At 37.4% G+C, this 21,372-nt stretch overlaps 1 protein-coding gene across 1 annotated transcript; it reads right to left on the reverse strand.

Annotated features, from left to right (window-relative positions):
- Window positions 1-2,259: 2,259 nt before the first annotated feature.
- LOC106869959 (MTOR-associated protein MEAK7) lies at window positions 2,260-21,309 on the reverse strand. Its single transcript, XM_014915905.3, has 8 exons — window positions 21,068-21,309; window positions 14,959-15,234; window positions 12,812-12,950; window positions 9,336-9,463; window positions 7,270-7,591; window positions 4,261-4,379; window positions 3,075-3,257; window positions 2,260-2,928 (listed from the first exon to the last, which is right to left on the reverse strand). Exons 1-8 carry the CDS (start codon window positions 21,200-21,202, stop codon window positions 2,818-2,820), a joined length of 1,413 nt encoding a protein of 470 aa, XP_014771391.2. The 5' UTR covers window positions 21,203-21,309; the 3' UTR covers window positions 2,260-2,817.
- Between the last annotated feature and the right edge of the window lie 63 nt (window positions 21,310-21,372).

Below are 21,372 nucleotides of genomic sequence, written 5' to 3' on the forward strand. Positions count from 1 at the left end.
CTTTGGTTACATTAAGCATATTAGTATAATTGGTAATACTAAGTTAATTGTATAAAACATTATTAGAATTAACTATATTAAGCATTATTAGTGTAGCCTAGGGGTTAGGGTGTTGCGCTTACAATCATTAGATTATGGGTTCAATTCCCAGACCAGGCAATGCATTGTGTTCTTGAGCAAAACACTTTATTTCATATTGATCCCGTCCACTAAGTCGTAAATGGGTAACCCTGTGATGGATTAGCCTTTGGGTCGGGGGCAATGCCGGTCTGTTTGCCTAGCCAGCAGGGTGATGTTGTTTGAAAGCTAAAACAATGTAAAGTGCATTGTGACCAGCGATGTATAACATACATACAAAAGTCTGGTCAAGACTGTGATATTAAGTATTGAGTTAAGTATATAATTACTATTATTATTATTATTATTATTATTATTATTAGCAGTAGATGTAACTTAGCTAAAAAGTGATCACTGACAGTAAAACAACAAAAATTAAAGTAAATTTATAAAAAACAAAAAAAAATTATTTCAAAGCAACAAAAACAATTTGTATGTGGCTAACATTTCATTTGCCAAAGGTAGACTAGCAACTGTTGCTAATTAGCCATTAATAGATTATTAAGGTAAAATTTTTAAACAAATTAACAAAAATTCATTGATTGATATTTCTGGATTTCTTTGGAATTAGGAGAAACTAAACACCTCATTAAATATGGAACTTGAAAGTCTAAGAAATAATATTCTACAACTCTGATGTAACCAACTCTGATAGCTTTTAATTGACGTAATTATATAATTAACATTTTTATGTGCATTTAGAAACTATGAACACTGCACAATTGTCAGTTATTATTATCATTTCATTCGTCATCGGTTAACGACTATCTTCCATTATTATTATTATTATTATTATTATTAGTAGTAGTAGTAGTAGTAGTAGTAGTAGTAGTAGTAGTAGTAGTAGTAGTATGTTGATGTGAAATTAAGCCTGAGAGAGTGAGTCTGAACTGTTTTGAGCAATCAAAAATTTAAGTTATTGAAATGCCGAATGGGATAAAAGATGACTGATGATTTAGGTTTTAAGTCATTGAGATATAGAGTAGGGTTAAGGATGATTGATGATGAAGGTTCATTGAAAACTTCAAGGATGTGTAAACATGTTGCTATTCTCCATTAGCAACGTGTTGGAAGGACAGATAATTGTGAGTGAAACCAACAGACAGACTGTAGAAATGGGCGAACGATACACAGATGGGGAAGAATTCAGCGAAGAGGGAGGAGAATAGCAGCTGAAATGTCAGAACACATAAAACGAAAATAGTTTGCCAGACATTAATGGCATTACTGACAGAAGGAAGAGGAATCCAAGAAGAAATGGTCAAGAATAAGAGTAACTTATTTTAATATTTCACAGAGAATCTACAGCAAAATAAATTTTAAATATTATGGCTTTGATATGTTGCTGGGACATTTTAATACATTGATGGGACATTATAAAATGTTGGTGGGACATTATATGTTGGTGGGACATTATATGTTGGTGGAACATTATAATATACTGGTGGGATATTATATGTTGGTGGGACATTATAATATACTGGTGGGACATTATAATATGCTGGTGGGACATTATATGTTGGTGGGGCATTATAATATGTTGGCGGGGCATTATAATATGTTGGCAGGGCATTATAATATGTTGGTGGGGCATTATAATATGTTGGTGGGGCATTATAATACGATAGTGAGAGATTATAATATGTTAGTGGGACATTATAATATGTTGGTGGGACATTATATGTTGTTGAGACATTATAATATGTTGGTGGGAGATTATAATACGATGGTGGGAGATTATAATACGTTGGTGGGAGATTATAATACGATGATGGGAGATTATAAGCTCATTGTAAATACTGACATAAAAGCAAAATATTCTCTATAACAAATATCCTGATATTTTGGGGACAAAATTCACTTCAGCTGGGTTTAATTAAATATGATATGCCAAGTAAATATTGAGCAGTAATAAATAAGTTTCACAGAATTTAGATAAACATCATTGAAAACCCCTTTAAAGGGTATCTGGGCAATAATTTCAGAGGATTTTGTTGCAGTCTCACAATAAATACTGAGACATTACAGAAGAGTAGAAGGGGAGGGAATAAACCTAAATAACAAGTGTACAGGGAGCACGACAAAGGATGGAGTTGGGGGGGGGGGGGAGACACCAATAAGAATTAAAGTCTTCAATGCATGTTTTTTATTTTTCATAAATTTAATTATTAAAATAATGTTTTCTATTTGATAAACAAATTAATGATAAAATTAAATTATTAATTATCATTATTTCAAGATATTTTTCAATCATTTTTGTTTTTTATTTATTAAATTTTCATCTCAGTTATGAGATTTATTTTAAATAATAATTTAATTAGTAATTAAATAAATTACGGCACTTGGAAGAAAAAAGGTATTGCTTCATTTCAAGACAGAAGAACAAAGAATACATTATTGTTGCAATAAATTTTGCAGAAGCAGTCAAAAATTGCTTTAAGAAGCTACATCCAGAAGATGGTAACAAAGATCGTTAATATCTGTAATCAATACAGTTACTAATTATGTACACAGGTGGCATTCATTTATATATTATTATTATTATTATTACTATTATTATTACAGTTGAAGCAGAGAAAATAAAATTGTTTGTATTGGACCATAAAATGAAGATTGTCTTCTTCTATTGTGGAAATGTCAAAGATTTACTTATAATAATAATAATAATAATAAAAACAATGATAATAATAATAAGTTATGTCACAATGATTCATTATCTGGGTTGCGGAATCCGTCACTGTGTCGCTCCTTGCCAATCATTTCCAAAAGCGCTTTGGTATCAGCATTGCCATCAAGAATGCTGCCTCCTCCCTGAAACAGATCCAAAAATAACCATATTAAACATACACACACATATGCATATACATACATGACATGCACACATACTTGGTCGCTATAATTAATATAGCCTAATTAATCGTTAGAATTGAGGTGTATTTTCTAATTTCTTCTTATACCTGCGATGCTTCCGGAACCAAAGACTGAATGCTCCATACTTCAATAGCATCAACTTGGAACTCTGTCTGACCAGACAACTGCGGACTGCTGTAGGTGGTACACCTTGGAATGGCTTTACTGTGGCCGGTGTCGAAACTGTCATCGATCCATAAACCAAAATAATGTAACTGTCCACCCATTCCCTGAAATAAAACAGAAACAATTAACAGAAACAATTAACTGAAACTACAAGAATAAAAGGTTCGAAGGGACACAGAGCCACCCTATTTAGGGAGAAAAATCATCATCTTCATTTAACATCTGTTTTCCATGCTGGCATGGGTTGGATGGCTTGAAAGGAGATGGCAAGGCTTTGTGCTTTGAGCTAGCTGAGAGATTTAAGATATAGAGGGGACAGACATAGGTGTTTTGTTGTAGAGTAGAAACATGGATACTGCAGTTGGAAAACAAAAGAGAGGGAGTTGGAGAGTAAGATGAAGGGCGTGGTAGTGAGAGGGAGAGATGATAGTAGAAATGGGTTGGAATATTTTATCCTGCTGAACTGCTAACCATTACAAAGATTGCTCATTAGTGACAACAACCATTTCCATTACTCTCTCTCTCCCATTTCTCCCTCTTCATTCTGTCACTGTTCCCTACCCCCAGCTATACTCTGGCCCCCTCTCACCTTAATTCATCATCAACAATCACATTCTCTTCTGCCCACCCTGTTTTAACAGAGACAACAAAGCAATAAGGTCTCCTTTCTCTAGCAGAGTACCCGGCCACCCCATTAATGCTAGTCTCATGATAAAACACACCCAGCAGACTTTGTAAAAGGGTTTGTTGATAAGTGATGGCAGTGGACGGCTGAGAGGAACCTTTCGTCTTGTCTTGACAAAGATATGGTGTTCTCTCTATTGCTGGTGCCAGGATAAAAAGCACCGAATACACTCTGAAGAAAAGGTTGGTGATAGGAAAATCATCCAGCCATGGAAACCACATGGGAAAATAGTTTGTATGAGTAAAATATGGTCCTCCAGATTCATCTGAGGAAATAGTAACCTTGAATAAGAATTGATCTGGATTATAACCACCTGTCCAATCCAAACCAGCCTGGAAAGCCAATCTATGATGATGATGATGATGATGATGGAGTAAATTGTAAAAAATGATGATCTGATCAGGTAAAATGAATTAACTTACAATTCCATTTGGAATGGTCTGTTGTCCTTGGTTCATGTACATGAAGTGGTCATTATAACCAGAAGGTAAATACACAGCAAGATTTGGTCTGAGAGAGAATAAACGGCAATCATGAGAACCTGAAAAAGATGTTGAACACAATTAGAAGAAATCAGTAAATCAACGAGATTTCACTAAGATTTTAACATCTTAAATCTGAATTTCTAAAAGATTTCTTCATAGTGACTTTTACATTAATCCACCTCTCCTAAGCTTTGGGACAATTACCAGACTGACCATTCCTGGTTAAGCAGACCTTGTCATCAAAGGTATTTCTTTTATGGATACCCTTCATTTACATTTGGCGGATATTTGTCCTCATCTTGTCTGTTGTTAACACAACGTTTCGGCTGATACACCCTCCAGCCTTCATCAGGTGTCTGGGAGAAATTTTGAACCTGGGTTCTCATTCCTAAGGTATTTTTCGATGTTATTATTATTATTATTTAGGTCACTGCTTGAAATCAAACCACTACGCCGTATTCCCACGGGCATACGACATAGTGGTTAAGAGCGTAGGCTACTAATCCCAAGATTCCAAGTTTGATTCCAAGCAGTGACCTGAATAACTATCATCATTGTTTAACGTCCGCTTTCCATGCTAGCATGGGTTGGACAATTTGACTGAGGACTGGCGAAACCAGATGGCTTCCTAACACCAACCACTCCAAGAGTGTAGTGGGTGTTTTACGTGCCACCGACACAAGGGCCAGTAAGGCGATGCTAGTAACGATAACGCTCAAATGATGATATTTACATGCCACCGGCACAGAAGCCAGACAGCTGCTCTGGCAATGATCACGCTCGGACGGTGCTGTTAGTGCTCCACTGGCACGGGTGCCAGTCATCGAATTTGGTTCAATTACAATTTTGATTTCACTTGCCCCAACAGGTCTTCACAAGCGGAGTTTAGTGTCCAATGAAGAAAAGGTTGGCATGGGTGCCAGTCGTCGAATTTGGTTCGATTTCGATTTCACTTGCCTCAACAGGTCTTCGCAAGCAGAGTTTAGACATTACACATCCTGCGGAGCATACTGGTTTCATTCCTTGCGAGCTTACGCATGTTCTCAACATCGAAAAATACCTTAATGAGAACCTAGGTTCGAAATTTCCCCAAGACACCTGATGAAGGCTGGAGGGTATATCAGGTGAAATGTTGTGTTAACAACAAACAAGATGAGGACAAATATCCGTCAAATGTAAATAATGTACATAATTCCTCATCTCTTAAATATAGAAGTGTATGGATACCCTTATTGTTCATTGACTCTGGGTATCTACCACCTATAAAATTTTTCTCTCTGCTGACTTGCTCTGATCCTACTGCATCCATAATTTACATAAAAGTCAACCATATGAAATTCCAGCTAATTTTTCTCCCTTTTTTCCTTTTTTGTTATTTGGTTTCCAAGATTCTTGATATGAAATCATATGTTGGAATAAATTTTGTTATATCATGGGTGGGTCATTAAATCAATAAACAACACATGCTTACACACACACACACACTGGTTATATTACACTTCTGTTATTATAATGCATCAACTAACTGGCCATTTAACTAGTTGATTGGTTGAATGATCATTCAGTCAATCAATCGATCAATCAGCTAGGTTCATCAGGATCCTTTCCTCACCATTTGCAACATCATCAATGACATGCCTTCACCACTGGTTAACAAGTTGGATAATAATAATAATAATAATAATAATAATAATAATAATAATAATAATAAAAGAACTAAAATAGAACCAGTGAGTGTGTTTCTTATTGGCATTATGACTCTCCAAAAATATAATAGAATTTTCCTCTTTGATAGATTTACTTTAAAATCTTGATACTCAATTCTGCTTCCATGAGTAGAAAAGACATAACGTTCAGTTATTAGATGTTATTCTTCCAAAACATCTCATCAGACTGAATATCATTTAATTACTAATATTGGCATAAACCTTGACAAGATTTGCCCGATAAAATGTTTTAATTACTGGAATTTCTTTGGGCAAAATTGAACCAGCTGTAAGAGAACATGTTGAATTTTTGCAATTAATAAATCATATTAATGCTACATCTCCATTTTCTGAATTTTAATTTGAGAATATTTATATATATATATATATATATATATATATATATAGTGTTATCCTAAGTGGTACACAGTACCAGAATTTTCAAGTTGAGTGAAATATAGTAATTTGGGGATCCACCGTATTATTTTAAGGGACAGTGAAAAAAAAAAAAACTGTTTGCTTTAGATGTATTTCTTGCAAGAAATGTCTCGTTTTCTTTCTCTTAACAGAGTTCAACATGTTTCTTGCTAAAGATGCAAGCGAACATAGAAATCAAAATTGGAATTTTGAAAGAAGTCATCTATAAAACTAGTTTATGAAACATCAAATGGCTAAGGGGGTCCACCAGTTCTTTCAAAATCCCATCCTCTTCCTTTCCAGCTTCTTTCAGATCTTCCACTCTCTTTGTCAAGAACCCTTTTTTTTTCTCTAATCAACTGAAAGTCTACATCAGTTAGCCACCCATTCTTTCTAATCTCTCCAACTTGATCACATAATCCCTGGTCAGTTATTTCAAACATTCACCTTTCCTTCAATTTATCTGTGCATTCTTTGTCTGTCTCCTCAATTTGCTTCTTCCATTTTCTTAAACAAGAGTTATTCGCGTAGCAACACACCATAACTACAACATTTATTCGTTTGCTCCAGCTCAGTCTTGCTTATTGCCTACCAGTTGCTGTTTATCCACTGGGCCACCCTGCTGCACAGCGGGATGCCTGCCGGATGTGACACCTTCACCATTGTTGGCTCCAATATCATTCCCATCGTTATTTACGTCTCAAAACTGCTAGCCTTCTTCCAAAATTATTACTATTACTATTAATAATAATAATAAAATTATTATTATAAGTGAAGAAAATAATTGGTTAAAAAGCAATGAAAGGTAAATAGTTGTACTCACCATAAAATTTGGGTCGCAGTTGCCAGCTACAGCTGGTTATCCCACCGAAACAATGCTTGTCTTTGTCTTGAATAATTAAGACAGTGGGCCCTTTATTTAGAATATATGAGATTAATTGTGAAAAACTGTTACCATGGAGTCGACTACTGAATAAGAGGGTCCATTTTGCACAGAGTTCCTTGGGGAGATGATGAGAAAGGTAAACTAGAGATGAGAAATCAAGAAGTGTATTAAATTTGTTCCAATTGACTCCAGTAACACGAGGCAGTTGAATTAATTGATGCTCCAATACAGAAGAGGCACTTGCATCAGTAATATTAAACTGAAAAATAGTTTTATTTAAAAAAATATATATATTTAATACCTTTAGCAACACAATCACATATTAAAAGACTTTATTGATATAAAAATATATTAAAAGACTTTATCATACAAATATACACTAAAGGTCTTTAATGAAAATGGCAATCCCAAACTATTTTTCCCATAGGAAATTCAAGAGAAGGCAATGCAAGTTCAAAGAGGGATGTGCAACAAGCAAAAGCTAGGCACCAACTGATGCTCTCCTTCCACTGATCTTTCCAGCTTGTTGCCATCTTGCATGTTTCTTACTCAAGACACCATTCATCACCCAAGATGTTCAGAAACCAATTTGTTCAAGATGAGAGACATTTGTAAACCAAGATTCCATTGTGTCTTGGTGGTTTGGAAAAGTACAACAGTTTTTAAAATGATGGGTGAAAGATGCCAGGAGTTGTTTCCTAGTTTTCATGCCTGGTCTCTTCATGAAACTAGGGTTTAACATTGGAACAAAGTATTTATATCAACAGCAATCACACCAAATGTGTTTATACCCTTGTGTGTTTATTCTCAATCCCATTTACAAAAGAGTAGAAATACACCAAGTGTAAGACTTTCCATAAATCAATTCATGCCATTTCTCTGTTTATCTTCAATAATTTGTCACTCAGACAAAAACACTCTAAATCGATCCATCAACTTTTTTTTATAAAGTTCAAGACTCTCAAGTGAGGAGGTTTTGCTTTGTCTTACAAAGGTATTTGGTGACCCTGTCAGTGATGGTGCCATGTTAAAAGCATTGGTACCAGTGCAATGTAAAAGGTACAGGTGCTATGTAAAAAGCACTGGTGATGGTGTCACATAAAAAGTACCCATGCTGGTGTCAGGTAAAAAGCACCCAGTCCACTCTGTAAAGTGGTTGGCATTAGGAAGGGCATCCAGCTGTAGAAACCAAGCTAAAACAGATTATAGAATATGGAGCAGCTTTTTGGCTTTCCAGCTCATGTGAAACTGTCCAACCCATGCCAGCATGGAAAATGGACAAATGATGATGATGACATCTTCAACAAAATGGAACTAAAAATATTGATTGCAAAACCAAAAATAGGAAAAAGTTTTCTATAAAGAAACAAAAAACAAACAACACTGTCTTGGAACTGTAAATAACATTTCTCTTTAATTTACAGTTTTATCTGAAAACTTTGGTTCCAGACAACATTTTCAAAACAAAACTCAAACTTTCTGTGATGCCCATCAATAAAATTCTTCATTCGAAATAAAAATAAAAAAACTAAATACACACACACTCACACAGCATTAAATTACAAAGAGAGTAGAACTATTTTTAAATTCTTTTACTTGTTTAAACCAAGAGTGTCACCATGCTGGAGAAACAATTTCAAAGGTTCCAGTGAATCCTATTAATCACAGCACTTATTCCAATTTACTTATTTTACCAATCTCTGTCAAATGGTCCAAGAAACAACCCACTTTTTTTTCTTTTACACGTCTACAATAACAAGCTTCTGCACAGTTTCCACCAAATTCCACTGACAATGCATTGGTCAACTTATGTTCACAGAAGAAAATAGGTGCCTAAGATGGCACTTAGTAGCATAGAACCAGGAACCACGTCAGAGAAGGACACTTCTTAACAACAACACAACCTTGGCACTAATTGATAGATTATTTTTTTTTAAGTATTTTTTCTCATAAAACATTTTAAGAATTCCAAAAGAAACGGTGAGGGAAAATTGGATACTTACATCTGTTATCAAGTTGAAACATTTGAAGAAAACAGTATCAAAAATTTTCCGGAATAAAGCTGCTTTGAGTAACCAAATTTCTACCTCAGTTTCACTGAGTTCAAACTCATTGCTGTCATGATTTTTGTCTGTTGGGTGAGCAAACACAGATTTAATCTCAAACAATGAAACTAAAAGCTTAAGGTTCAAGTAAAAGGCAAAAATTGATCAATCTGTACTAAAGACTCAAAGTTCATCCGTTTTCCTGTCGTTTGATTAAAATGATAAAGATTACAAATAAAATAATCATTTCTCCCTTTAAGAAAAAAAAAAAATCAAGTTGAAAATGTCAACACTTCAAAGAGCCAGCCCAGCTACAACTGTCTGTCCCTTTTTCTAGTTACTTTCTTTTTTCTATGTGAGTGCCGTAGACTTGAAAGATAGAAATTCTCCCTATATTTTTGAAATTTTTGGATCATGGGTACTTGATTTTCTTTTCTTTCTTTTTTTTTTTTTCTTAAGTGGGAAAATTACTATTTTATTTAAAATGAAATATCTTAATCAAAAGGCAGAAAAAACAGACAAAGAGACTATCTCTTTACAGACAAAGATCAATTGCAACGGGAGGAGTTGAATCTCATAAGAAAGGAGAAACAAACAAACAAATGGGTTGTACCTTATAATGAGACTCTCTGAAGAGTGTTCAAATGTCATTGTAACATTGAAATCATAACCTCAGTCAGGTAAATTAAGTACGTCATCAGGTAAACACTGAAAGGAAATGACCAAGCTGCTATGATAACAAATTTAGTCAATATCTAATGGCTAAGTATATTCGACCATCCAAAGCAATTGCATCTAGTTTGGGATTTTCAGTTCATGAAAAAGCACCTTCATTAGTGAGATTGCAAGTTCATCAACCAGATGAACAAAGAATATTGCTCAGAAATAATGAGAATATATATATATGGCTGCCAATGAACAACATGAGAAGAACACTGACCATATTCCTAGCATGCATAATGTCTATGTCATGTCTCTATCACTAATGTCAGTGAAGCCCTTAGCAAAGGAAAGTGCCTTGATCAGTAACCCTTTCGCTACCGACAGGTAAAAATTGGTTGAATTGTGTGAACCTTGCTCTGCCCCTCCCCCAGTTGGTATTAAACCATAAGGTCACTTCTTCAGTGCTGCGCCAGAGAGAGAGAGGCCAGAGAGAGAGAGGCCAGAGGCTCTCCCTATGTCATCATTAATCTTGCTTGCTTGCCTGGCTGATCCTCCTTTGGGGTCCCAGAAAGACAATTCATTACATCCCTGGTCAGCCATGTGTAGCACCTCTAAGATGAAGGAACGCCATACAATATCAAGTGGAAGATCTTAGAATGGCTGGGATCCTACACCAACAGGAGTGTATGCTGCCAGCTCTGCATAGCTGAGCAAGCTAGGATATTCAAACATTCCTTGAGACCTGGGTCGCTGAAATCTTCACACTATGCATCCATTATTTCAAGCATAGGATTCCCCGTTTGCTGACTAAGCCCAGAAGAGTCCTTACAATCCAATAGCAGCCCAAGGAATTAAACCCTTATTCCCCTCACCAGATCCACAGATAGCTGGTTTAGGAGAGAGAACCTGTGCTCACTAACACTGGACTTTTTATTCCCTGATGACCAAATGACCAATGACCGTAACAGATTTCTACCTCTCAAAGGTGATGAGTTAAACTTGTCTTTGGACTAGAATCTGATTGAGTCATCTGTGAAGCTGCAACCTTCTTGAATGCAAAGCCATTGGTCACTCTATGACCAGACATTAACTTTATTACTTTAATACTTTTCTACTCTATATTTTAGAGTGTGCTTCTTTTTGGATATATGATACATTAACACACACACACACACACACACACACACACACACACACACACATATATATAAAAGTAAAAACTTACTGTGGACAAAGCTGCATGGAGTTCGATTATAAATAAATATAAAATACATCAAGTACAGGACGTCACCAACAAGTGAAAATTAAGTAAACAAATGAGAGACGAGTACAGGACAAATTACCGAAAGAAGTCTAACCCCTCCTCAGTTGTCGACTGTTAATTACTACCTATTTTGAGCTTTCAACGCCAATATAGGAAAACTTCAGAAACAACAGCTTCCAGAAACTTTAAAAATATAAAATTTCTGGAGAGTTAGAGCTTTGAACGAACAAACAACGACAGAGTGGACAAACAGAGTAAACAATCGACAAATATTAAGGGCCGTTAGGCCAAGACGCATTGCATTTATTTTATATCCTTTCAAACTTTCTCCCAGGTGTTACCCACTACAATGCATCTTGGCCTAGCAGCCCTTAATGTTTGTCTTGGTCGATTGTTTACTCTGTGTGTCCACTCTGTCGTCGTTTGTTTGTTCAAAGCTCTAACTCTCCAGAAATTTTATATTTTAAAAATTTCTGGAAGCTGTTGTTTCTGAAATTTTCCTATATTGTCGTTGAAAGCTCAAAACAAGGTAGTAATTAACAGTTGACAACTGAGGAGGGGTTAGACTTCTTTTGGTAATTTGTCTCATACTCGTCTCTCATCTGTTTACATATTTTTCACTTGTTGGTGATGTCCTGTTCTTATTGTATATTTTTTGGTATTTTGTCCTGTACTTATCACTCGTGTGTCCACGTAATTTTCACTCGTTGGTGATGTCCTGTACTTGATGCATTTTATATTTATTTAATTATATATATATATATATATATATATACACACACACACAAACACAAAGGAGTGGTGAAAGTTTATCTCAATATTTAAAATCTCACAAAGGAAATGACAAGGAATACTAACAAATGGTAAGAAAAGACACTTAACTGGAGAAGACTGGTTCAATCCAGAGGTATGAAAAAGTGGATGTATGATTATGAGAATTTTAAATGTGTGTGTGTGTAATATATACCATGTTCTATATAAAAAGCATTGGTGCTGGTGTCACTTAAAAAGCACCCAGTCCACTCTGTAAAGTGACTGGCATTAGGGAGGACATCCAGCTGTACCAACACAAAGTATGGAACCTGGGGCAGGTTCCTGCCTTGCCAGTCAAGCTGTATAACTCATGCAAGCATGGAAAACAGATGTTAATTGATGTTGATGATGATGATTCAACTGGACTTTGACAAAAAACACTTCAGAATAATCTGAAGCTTATTAAAACAAATATTTGCTCCTCACCAATCAACCACTGCTCCTCCCCATTCCAAAGATGGTTCCATATTAATCAATGACACAGAAGATATTGCAAAGAGATGAGATAGAGTAGTTCTCAATCCACAAGAGATGAGAAAATCACAAAAGATCGACCACAGCAGAATGTTATTGGGAAAACAAATCAGAAAAGAAATCAAAGTTGTCTTTAAACAAATAAATTCCACTACAGTTCCATATTCTGGGAGGTTTTCTTCCATCAAAAGCAGATTTATTAACAAATGTCTATACTCACTTGATACTGAGAGATCTTCAAGTAGTGCAGTGCCAAGTTGTTTTATTGAATCAGGGTGACAGGTCAGACTCCAGTTGTAGTGGTTAGACGCAACTCTGGACATTTGCATCCAAAGAGACTCAGAAAGCTGTTCTACCAACTGAAGGAAAAAACAACATCTAAGAACGGTGTTGAAAACAATTAACAGGGACAGATATGTCATTTTTGTTTTGTTTTAAATTAAATTTTAGTTGATAAAGCCAAGTCATTAATAGAAACAGATACAATATGTGGTAAATAACCCAAAACCTTTCCAGTGTCTGCTTTTTCCATGTTGGTTGGGGTTGTATTATATTATCAATCTCAAATGACCCCATGTCACCTTGTCTCTGCAAAGACTGACATCTTTGTCATGAGCCCCTTCCACACAGCATCTCTTTATCAGACAAGCATCATTTAGAACAGTTCCCATGCCTAGAAACATCATTCAATATTTTCCATAACCTGTTGCTCTCAAATAACTTCATACTGCATAATAATTCAAACTTTACCTCCAACTTTCACATCACCTCCCTTCTTCAAGACAAGTCTCACAACAACAACATCATCATCATCACATTATGTCCACATATCTGCTCTTCTTTGGACAAGTCTTGACAAGAAATAGATTTCACTCTTGATCTGTCTGGAACAACAGCTGAGTAAGTGACCAATGCCATCCAGCTAAATCAGCTTGAGTCTTCTTCATCGTACACTACTTAAAGTAATGCTGCACTTGTACAATCTAACTTGGACCACCCACAGGAAGTGACCCACTACTACCAGGGTGTGCACACCACCAACTGACACTCAGTTATCTACAACTGCAATGACTGCCAAAACAAACATTGAGAAACAAATGGATGCCTGCCACATTGCAGATAGAATTCTTGCTTCTTTGATTAAAAGGATTTCAAATTAATTTGCAGAATCTTCCAGTTTGACAGAAAATGCAATTGTTTTGCTTCCAACTTCACAGAGACACATCGAAACTTTTCCTAGTCTCACTTCCATTCCACCTCTCTTGCAAACAACAACTAAATGGGAACCCCACCCCCAATCAGTTGATCCTAACAATGTGACTGAGCCTCAAAATGGTATAATCCAGAGTTAATCACCTCCCTCCAAACTTATTTCTGTGACTCATGGCTGGATGTGTAATGTCAGTGTGCATACATGACAGAGTGTAAGCACCTTGAGAGAAAAGTTGGATTTAAGAAGCATCAGATGTGGTGTACAAGAGAGACGACTGCACTGGTATGGCCATGTGCTACATATGGATGAGGACAGCTGTGTGAAAAAGTGTCCCACCCTAACAGTGGAGGGAACCTGTAGAAGAGGTAGACCCAGGAAGACCTGGGATGAAGTGGTGAAGCACGACCTTCGAACATTGGACCTCACTGAGGCAATGACAAGTGGTACCCACTTGTCCAGCTTCTTTACCTTGCCGATTTGTTTCAGATAATCCATTACAGTTAGAATTGAAACATCAAACCTTACAGCTAACTCACATGTAGTTTGAGATGTATCCGCTTCCACTAGTTTCGAGCTCATCATTGGTCTCCGGTCTACCACAGGGCTGATTTTCAAGAGCAAAGTCACCAGACCAGAACTTCCCAAACCATCAACGTACAGTGTACTCATTCGCTACATCTTCACCAAACACCTCATTGATGTTTCAAGCTGTTTGGGATGCATTGGTTCCACAACAAAACTCATATTCATAAACATTATCCATAGATTCAAAAAAATTCATTTACAAAAGAAAATTCACAAAATAATCAGACACCATCAATTGCATTTCAAAAAGTGATGGTGTAACTCTTCAATGTTGTAAAACAAAGAATTGTCAGGATAAAACATTAGAGTTAACGATTGTCAAACTTGGTGCAGAAGGAAACTGGACATTTCATTCTTAATGACCTGATACATGAAAGACTCATTCATTAAATTCCAAATTAGTCTCCAATTGAAATTTCAAAATTGTTGTTTTTAGTTTTTCAACTGGATTTCTACTGAATTTGATTTGCAAACATATTTCACTTTTATAAAAGAAAAATTTAAAAGAAAAATTTTAAAGTTTTTTAAAAATTCAAACTTTTGTAAAATTCTTTAAAATTTCGTTTTACCTGTAGCAAAGCTTCAAACTGAATTGATTCTGGCCTTGGAATTGTTGCTGGGGGTTTCGCTGCAGTCTTCCGTTTACAAAGAGCAATGACAGCCTTACCTTTTTCCTCCACGCTGCCCTTCAAAAGAGAGGCTAGGCTGTCACTGAACTTCAAATGGGATACAGTCACATTATGGTGTGGTATATAACCCCGAGATGGACATCTGCTTTGTGAACAAAGGATATGTTCATAGAAGTTCTGAGCAATATCATCATTGAGCTTATTCTTGATGTATTCCTGAAACAGATAAAAATAAAGTTCAACAATAGATTTTGAAGTTATTGGAAGATATTTATCCTGCACAGATTTGTTGGTCAATATTTTCAATTCAGGGAGTTGGCAGAAACGTTAGCACGCTGGGCAAAATGCTTAGCAGTATTTTGTCTGTCTTTACGTTCTGAGTTCAAATTCCGCCGAGGTCAACTTTGCCTTTCATCCTTTCGAGGTCGATAAATTAAGTACCAGTTGCATACTGGGGTCAATCTAATCAACTGGTCCCCATCCCCAAAAATTTCAGGCCTTGTGCCTAGAGTAGAAAAGTGTATTTCCAATTCAGGGATTTTTTATATCTACTTTTACTTGTTTCGGTCATTAGACTGCGACCATGCCGGAGCACTGCCTTGAAGGAATTTTTGTCAAATGAATCGACCCCAGGACTTGCTATTATTTTTAAGCCTAGTACTTATTCCATTAATCTCTTTTGCTGTACTGCTGAGTTACAGGGATGTAAACACACCAACACCGGTTGTCAAGCAGTAGTGGGAAGACAGACACACAAACACTCACACACACATCATCATCATTTAACATCCGCTTTCCATGTTATAAAAGAGCAGATTTAACTGGTCAGGGTGGGTCTTAAATGTACAAGAAGGCGAAAAAGGTAAGTGGTGATAAGAATAAGGAGTGTAGGTAGAATTTGTAAGAGTTTAAGAGGGGAGTGAAGGATGGTTATAGATGGGAAATGGGAAAGTAGGTGGTGGCTGTAGAGATGGGTGGAAGTAATGAATAGTTAGTGGGCAAGGAAGGAAGGGTGGTTGATGATACAAGAGATGGTGGGAAGGTAGGGGAGTGCAGGTGATGACTGACAGTAGAAATGGAGTGAGGAGTACTAGAATAGTAATAATAATATAGAAGATAGAGAAAGGATGAAAGAGAGGAAGATGACATGTGGGTCAGTAGGTTACATAAGAGTGAAAGGTGAGTGATGGCTGAGGAGAGATAATTTGGTAGCACAGAAGGGTGATCAATGTAAAATGTGAATGGAGAGGGACATTAATAATTAAGGACGGATGACAAGCAAAATGGTTCCAGAAAGTTCAGAAAGATAACAAGTGTCACACAAAGATAAGGAAATATAGAGTTCTGCTCTGATTTAGTTACAGCAGACATCATATGTCACACCATTTGCAACAATTTTAGTAAAACTACTGTCACGAACAGCTGAGATTGCCCTTCATACTTTCAGGGTTCATCCCTAGTGAAGTACAGGGGTGAATGCAATTGACTAACCCCTCCCCGCAAATTTCAGGCTTTTGGTGCCCCTGTGGTAGAAAGAAGACGCATGCGTACGAACAACCATGCTACATGGCAGTGAAACATGGGCTGTAACTGCTGAGGACATACGTAAGCTCGCAAGGAATGAAGCCAGTATGCTCCGTTGGATGTGTAATGTCAATGTGAATACCCGTCAGAGTGTAAGTATCTTGAGAGAAAAGCTGAACATTAGAAGCATCAGTTGTGGCATGCAAGAGAGACGATTGCGCTGGTAGGGACATGTGGTGAGAATGGATAAGGATAGCTGCGTGAAAAAGTGCCACACCCTAACAGTTGAGGGAACCCGTGGAAGAGGTAGGCCCAGGAAGACCTGGGCTGAGGTGGTGAGGCAAGACCTTCGTACATTGGGCCTCACCGAGGCGATTACTGACCGAGACCTTTGGAAATGTGCTGTGCATGAGAAGACCCGGCAAGCCAAGTAAGATCGTTGCCAGTGCCCCTGGACTGGTTCTTGTGCGGGTGGCACATGAGATGCACCATTTTGAGCGTGGCCGTTGCCAGTACCCGCCTGACTGGCTCCCGTAGGATTTTCGAGCGAGATCGTTGCCAGTGCCCCTGGACTGGCTTGTGCGGGTGGCACATAAAAGACACCATTTCGAGCGTGGCGACACGTAAAAGCACCCACTACACTCTCTGAGTGGTTGGCGTTAGGAAGGGCATCCAGCTGGAGAAACTCTGCCAAATCAGACTGGAGCCTGGTGTTGCCATCCGGTTTCACCAGTCCTCAGTCAAATCGTCCAACCCATGCTAGCATGGAAAGCGGACGTTAAACGATGATGATGATGATGATGATGATTATTATTAGAGAGAAAATGATGGTAGAATCAGTGGAGATAATGTAATAGAGACATTGGTGTTAAGTGTTCAAATTTTACCTAAGTCAGCTTTGACTTTCATTGCTCTGGGGTCAATAAATAAATAATCATTAATTTGTTCCTCCCCCCCCCCCCCACACACACACACACACAATTTCTGACATTGTACATTTGTTAGAAATCAACATCATCATCATCATTACTATTAAAATTCTGCCAATGTCGACTTTGCATTTCATCATTTCAGGGTCAAGACTGATAGATCAATAGGGATCATAATCATCATCATCATCATCATCATTTAACATCTGCTTTCCATACTGGTATGGGTTGGACAGTTTGACTGAGGGCTGGCAAACCAGATAGCTGCACCAGGCTCTAATCTGATCTGGCATGGTTTTTACAGCTGGATGCCCTTCCTAACGTCAACCACTCTGAGAGTGTAGTGGGTGCTTTTTTAAGTGAGGAAAAATGCACAAGTCAGATATTGTGACCCGACACCTTTTATATAACCTTTGGGTTCCCTTCAGCTCTGTTGGGAAGAGGCTGGTGCAAACTTCCAACCAGACTTTGCATGACATGGTGGTGGAACATGGAAGTAGGGAGAGTTATAAAAGCAAAGAAATAGGATTGAAAGAAGAGGAGAAAACTATAGCAGGGAACTAGAAGAGACAAAGAAGTACATTTAGAGAGGGGAGAGGCATAAAAGGAAGAGGTTTGCTCATTAAGTAGAAAAGGCGTAGGTAGAAATTCCATACTGTGTACTTAGTGCAATGGACGCATAAGAGGAATCACAAGAAGACTAACAGAGCTGTGTGTGTGTGCTACAGGTGTATGGGTAGAATAAAAACTAAGAATGTACAGGAAAGAAACTTCCAAAATAAAGTTCCATCCACCTCAGCAAAAATGAGGCCCTAAAAACATGTTAGCACTGTCAATGCTCCCCCTGCACTGAATCTCTCCCTAACGACTCCCAGCTCACAACCCATCCCTCCCACATCTCATCTTCCTAACTAAAGAACTTACCCACTCAGCAGTCGGAATTAGGAGAACAAAACTGAACATATTTCACCCCTTACCCCTACCCATCACTCTTCCTGGAACTAGTTCCTCTCCCCACCCCCACATTTTCAGTATCATCCCTCACCTCCTTCTGTTTGTTGAATGCTCCTCTCACCTCCCCTTCCCTCGTACACCCCCTCGCTTTACCAAAGGCCACCCCACATCATCGCTGCCACTTATTACCTTCCCCTTCAATTGATATTCATGACTGACCAGGTTTCCACCCACGTCCACCACCTCTCTCCCCTTTCATCCACATTCCTGTCACTTAAGGGTACACTTTGATTACACCTTCCCCACCATCCTCCTCCTCCTCCAGCTGGGGGTAACCCTGTATCTCCCCTCCCACAGCAAGGCACCCTTCCTGTCCCCCAACACCTCATCCCCTGGCACAAAGCCACCTCCCTCAATACTCAAGATGTCTTAGCAGCATTATAGGCCTACTGACAAATCTATGCACTGGACCCTAAAGTATTTATTGAAAGTAGCTCAATTGGGCCCCTAGACTTACCTGCTGTCAATACTACTCCTCTGTTGAGGGGTCTTGTGAGTTACTTGGTGACCTTGCTAGCATTAGGGACCAGGTAAAAAGCACCCAGTCCCCTCTGTAAAGTGGTTGGCATTAGGAAGGGCATCCAACCATACCAAAGCAGACATTGGAGCTTCACACAGTCCTTTGCATCACCATCTCACCCATGGCCATCATGGAAAACAGATGTTAAATAATGATGATGAGAATATTTCCAGAGACTGGTTCAAGTAATTATTTTCATTTCGGGTGATTGTGACTAATTGAGTTAGTGTTTTAATTATGAATATATTGACTGAGGACTTTATAAATGTTGACCTGACAGTAAACAGACTAACAATCTGTGATTAAAGATAAACCACAAGGGTTGCTAAGAAACCTTTTCAGGTCGTCATCTAAATGTTTTCAGGGGTGTTCACGCAAAAGAATGTTCTTTAAATGCAGATTTCCACCCCACCCATCCTATCTCTGCATAACAAACACTGAAACGGTTTTGGTAAAGTATGTTGCCAGAAGATAAAATATTTCTTTTTTTTTTTGGAATGTATTAAGGAAAACATAAAATTCTTCTGATGAAAAGATAACACATTTAAGTTTGTTTTATTGAATTTAAGAAAAAACATGACTTGGAATGAAATATAATGAGCGACTCATTAAGGGGTTTAGAAGTAATGACTTTCGTAAGATTTAGAATCCCTAATATTTAATTGTGACTTAATTATTTTGGCTTCCTCCACAAGTTCATCGTTTCTAATTAAGGAAACCTGATAAAAACCAAACATGCAACAACAAAATAACTGGGACTTAATAACTAACAACATAAGACGCAGGTGTGGTCGAGTGGTAAGAAGTTTGCTCTCCAATGCGTGACATCTTGGGCAAGTGTCTTCTACTATAGCCTTCGGCTGACCAAAACCCTGTAACCTTGTGAATGAATTTCGTAAACGGAAACTGAAAGAAGCCAGTCAAAATGTCACTCCTATTTTTCCAACTAAAACTTCCACGGAGCGTCAATATTTTTACGACCAATTGACTTTTGTTGTTTTATCTAGGGTTTTTAAAAAATATTTTTGATTTGCCTATATGCCTGAGTGTGTTTGTCCCCCCACAAACGCTTGACAGCCGGTGTTTGTATGTTAACCTCCCTGTAACTTAGCGGTTCGGCAAGAGGCCGATACAATAAATACCAGACTTCAAAAAAGTTAGTACTGGAGTCACTTTATTCGGCTAAAAATCTTTGAAAGCAGTGCCCCAGCATGGCCGCAATCTAATGACTGAAACAAATAAAAAAAAAACTATTAATATCGACTTGTGAGGGTGATTATCAGATGTCCTACTTCGGTATTGAACTCGTAATAAAAACTACGTTTGGTAAAATAAGGAGTAGAGCAGAGAATGATAAAGGAAACGGGGAGGGGTGAGATTTGAATGGAAAATTTGATGTTTATTATAAGGTGAGGGTGGGGCTGAAATAAACAGAGGAACTGCAGGGGAAAAGTGGGACAATTTGCAACAACACGAACGTCCACGATCACAATTTCATAGCAATGAAATCGGTATGACTTTATCATTATATATATATATATATATATATATATACACACACAGATATATACACACACATATGCCAGATAAGCAAGAAATGCATGCTTTGGGTTACAGTCTGTTGCTTCGTTGTTATTTTTCGATTTCAATTTGTTTACAAACATGTTACTGTTTAATTTAACATTGTCAGTTTTTATTTTATAGGACATGCATTTTGTCGTGGCGTTAAAATAAAACTAGTCATGTTCATTAATCAGGAAACGAATTAACAATGCGAATTAAAGTAGAATTGCTTCAAGCTTTTTTTGTTTGTTTTTGCGCATCCTTTTATTTTTTACAAGACATTTTGAAGAAATAACATTTCAAAATCCCTCATTTCGATAAATATGTAGAGGGGAAAACAACGAATAAAATCAAGAAGACTATTTTGTCACGGTTGTTTCAGTCTAAATTTCCTATAAATGTTTATGATAACATATAATGTTGTGAACTTAGGTTAGAAAAAGCACCTGCCATATGATGAGGATGAAGACAGACGTGTGATAATTATTCGAATATTTACCTTGTATTGCTCCCTGGTAAATGTCTCATTGTCTTTGGATATCTTTAGAAAAAGTTCAGTGATTTTATCCCTTTCGTTCTCGTCAAAATATTTCGCACTGACCGAATCATCAGCTTTCGTGTTGCCAGCTCCCATTGCTTCGTTTCTCCTCTTTAATCAGTGGCCATTATAACGGTGAGTAAGCAAAAAATCAGCGTTGTAAATATATTCCGCATAATAACGGTGAACAAACAAAAAAGTTATCATCTCAAATACATTCCTCCATAAGGCGGTGGGGGGGATGCTTAGATTGCGCGCTCCGCACC

Source organism: Octopus bimaculoides, chromosome 1 (assembly GCF_046866305.1).
Source record: "Octopus bimaculoides isolate indiv1 chromosome 1, ASM4686630v1, whole genome shotgun sequence".
NCBI lineage: Eukaryota > Metazoa > Mollusca > Cephalopoda > Octopoda > Octopodidae > Octopus > Octopus bimaculoides.

Coding starts and splice junctions, on each gene's coding strand:
- LOC106869959 (XM_014915905.3), bottom strand. CDS start 21,202: ATGGGAGCTGGCAACACGAAAGCTGATGATTCGGTCAGTGCGAAATAT. Junction 12,951..14,958: donor AGTTTGAAGCTTTGCTACAG/GTAAAACGAAAT, acceptor TTTTTCCTTCAG/TTGGTAGAACAGCTTTCTGA. Junction 9,464..12,811: donor TGAAGATCTCTCAGTATCAA/GTGAGTATAGAC, acceptor CTCACCCAACAG/ACAAAAATCATGACAGCAAT.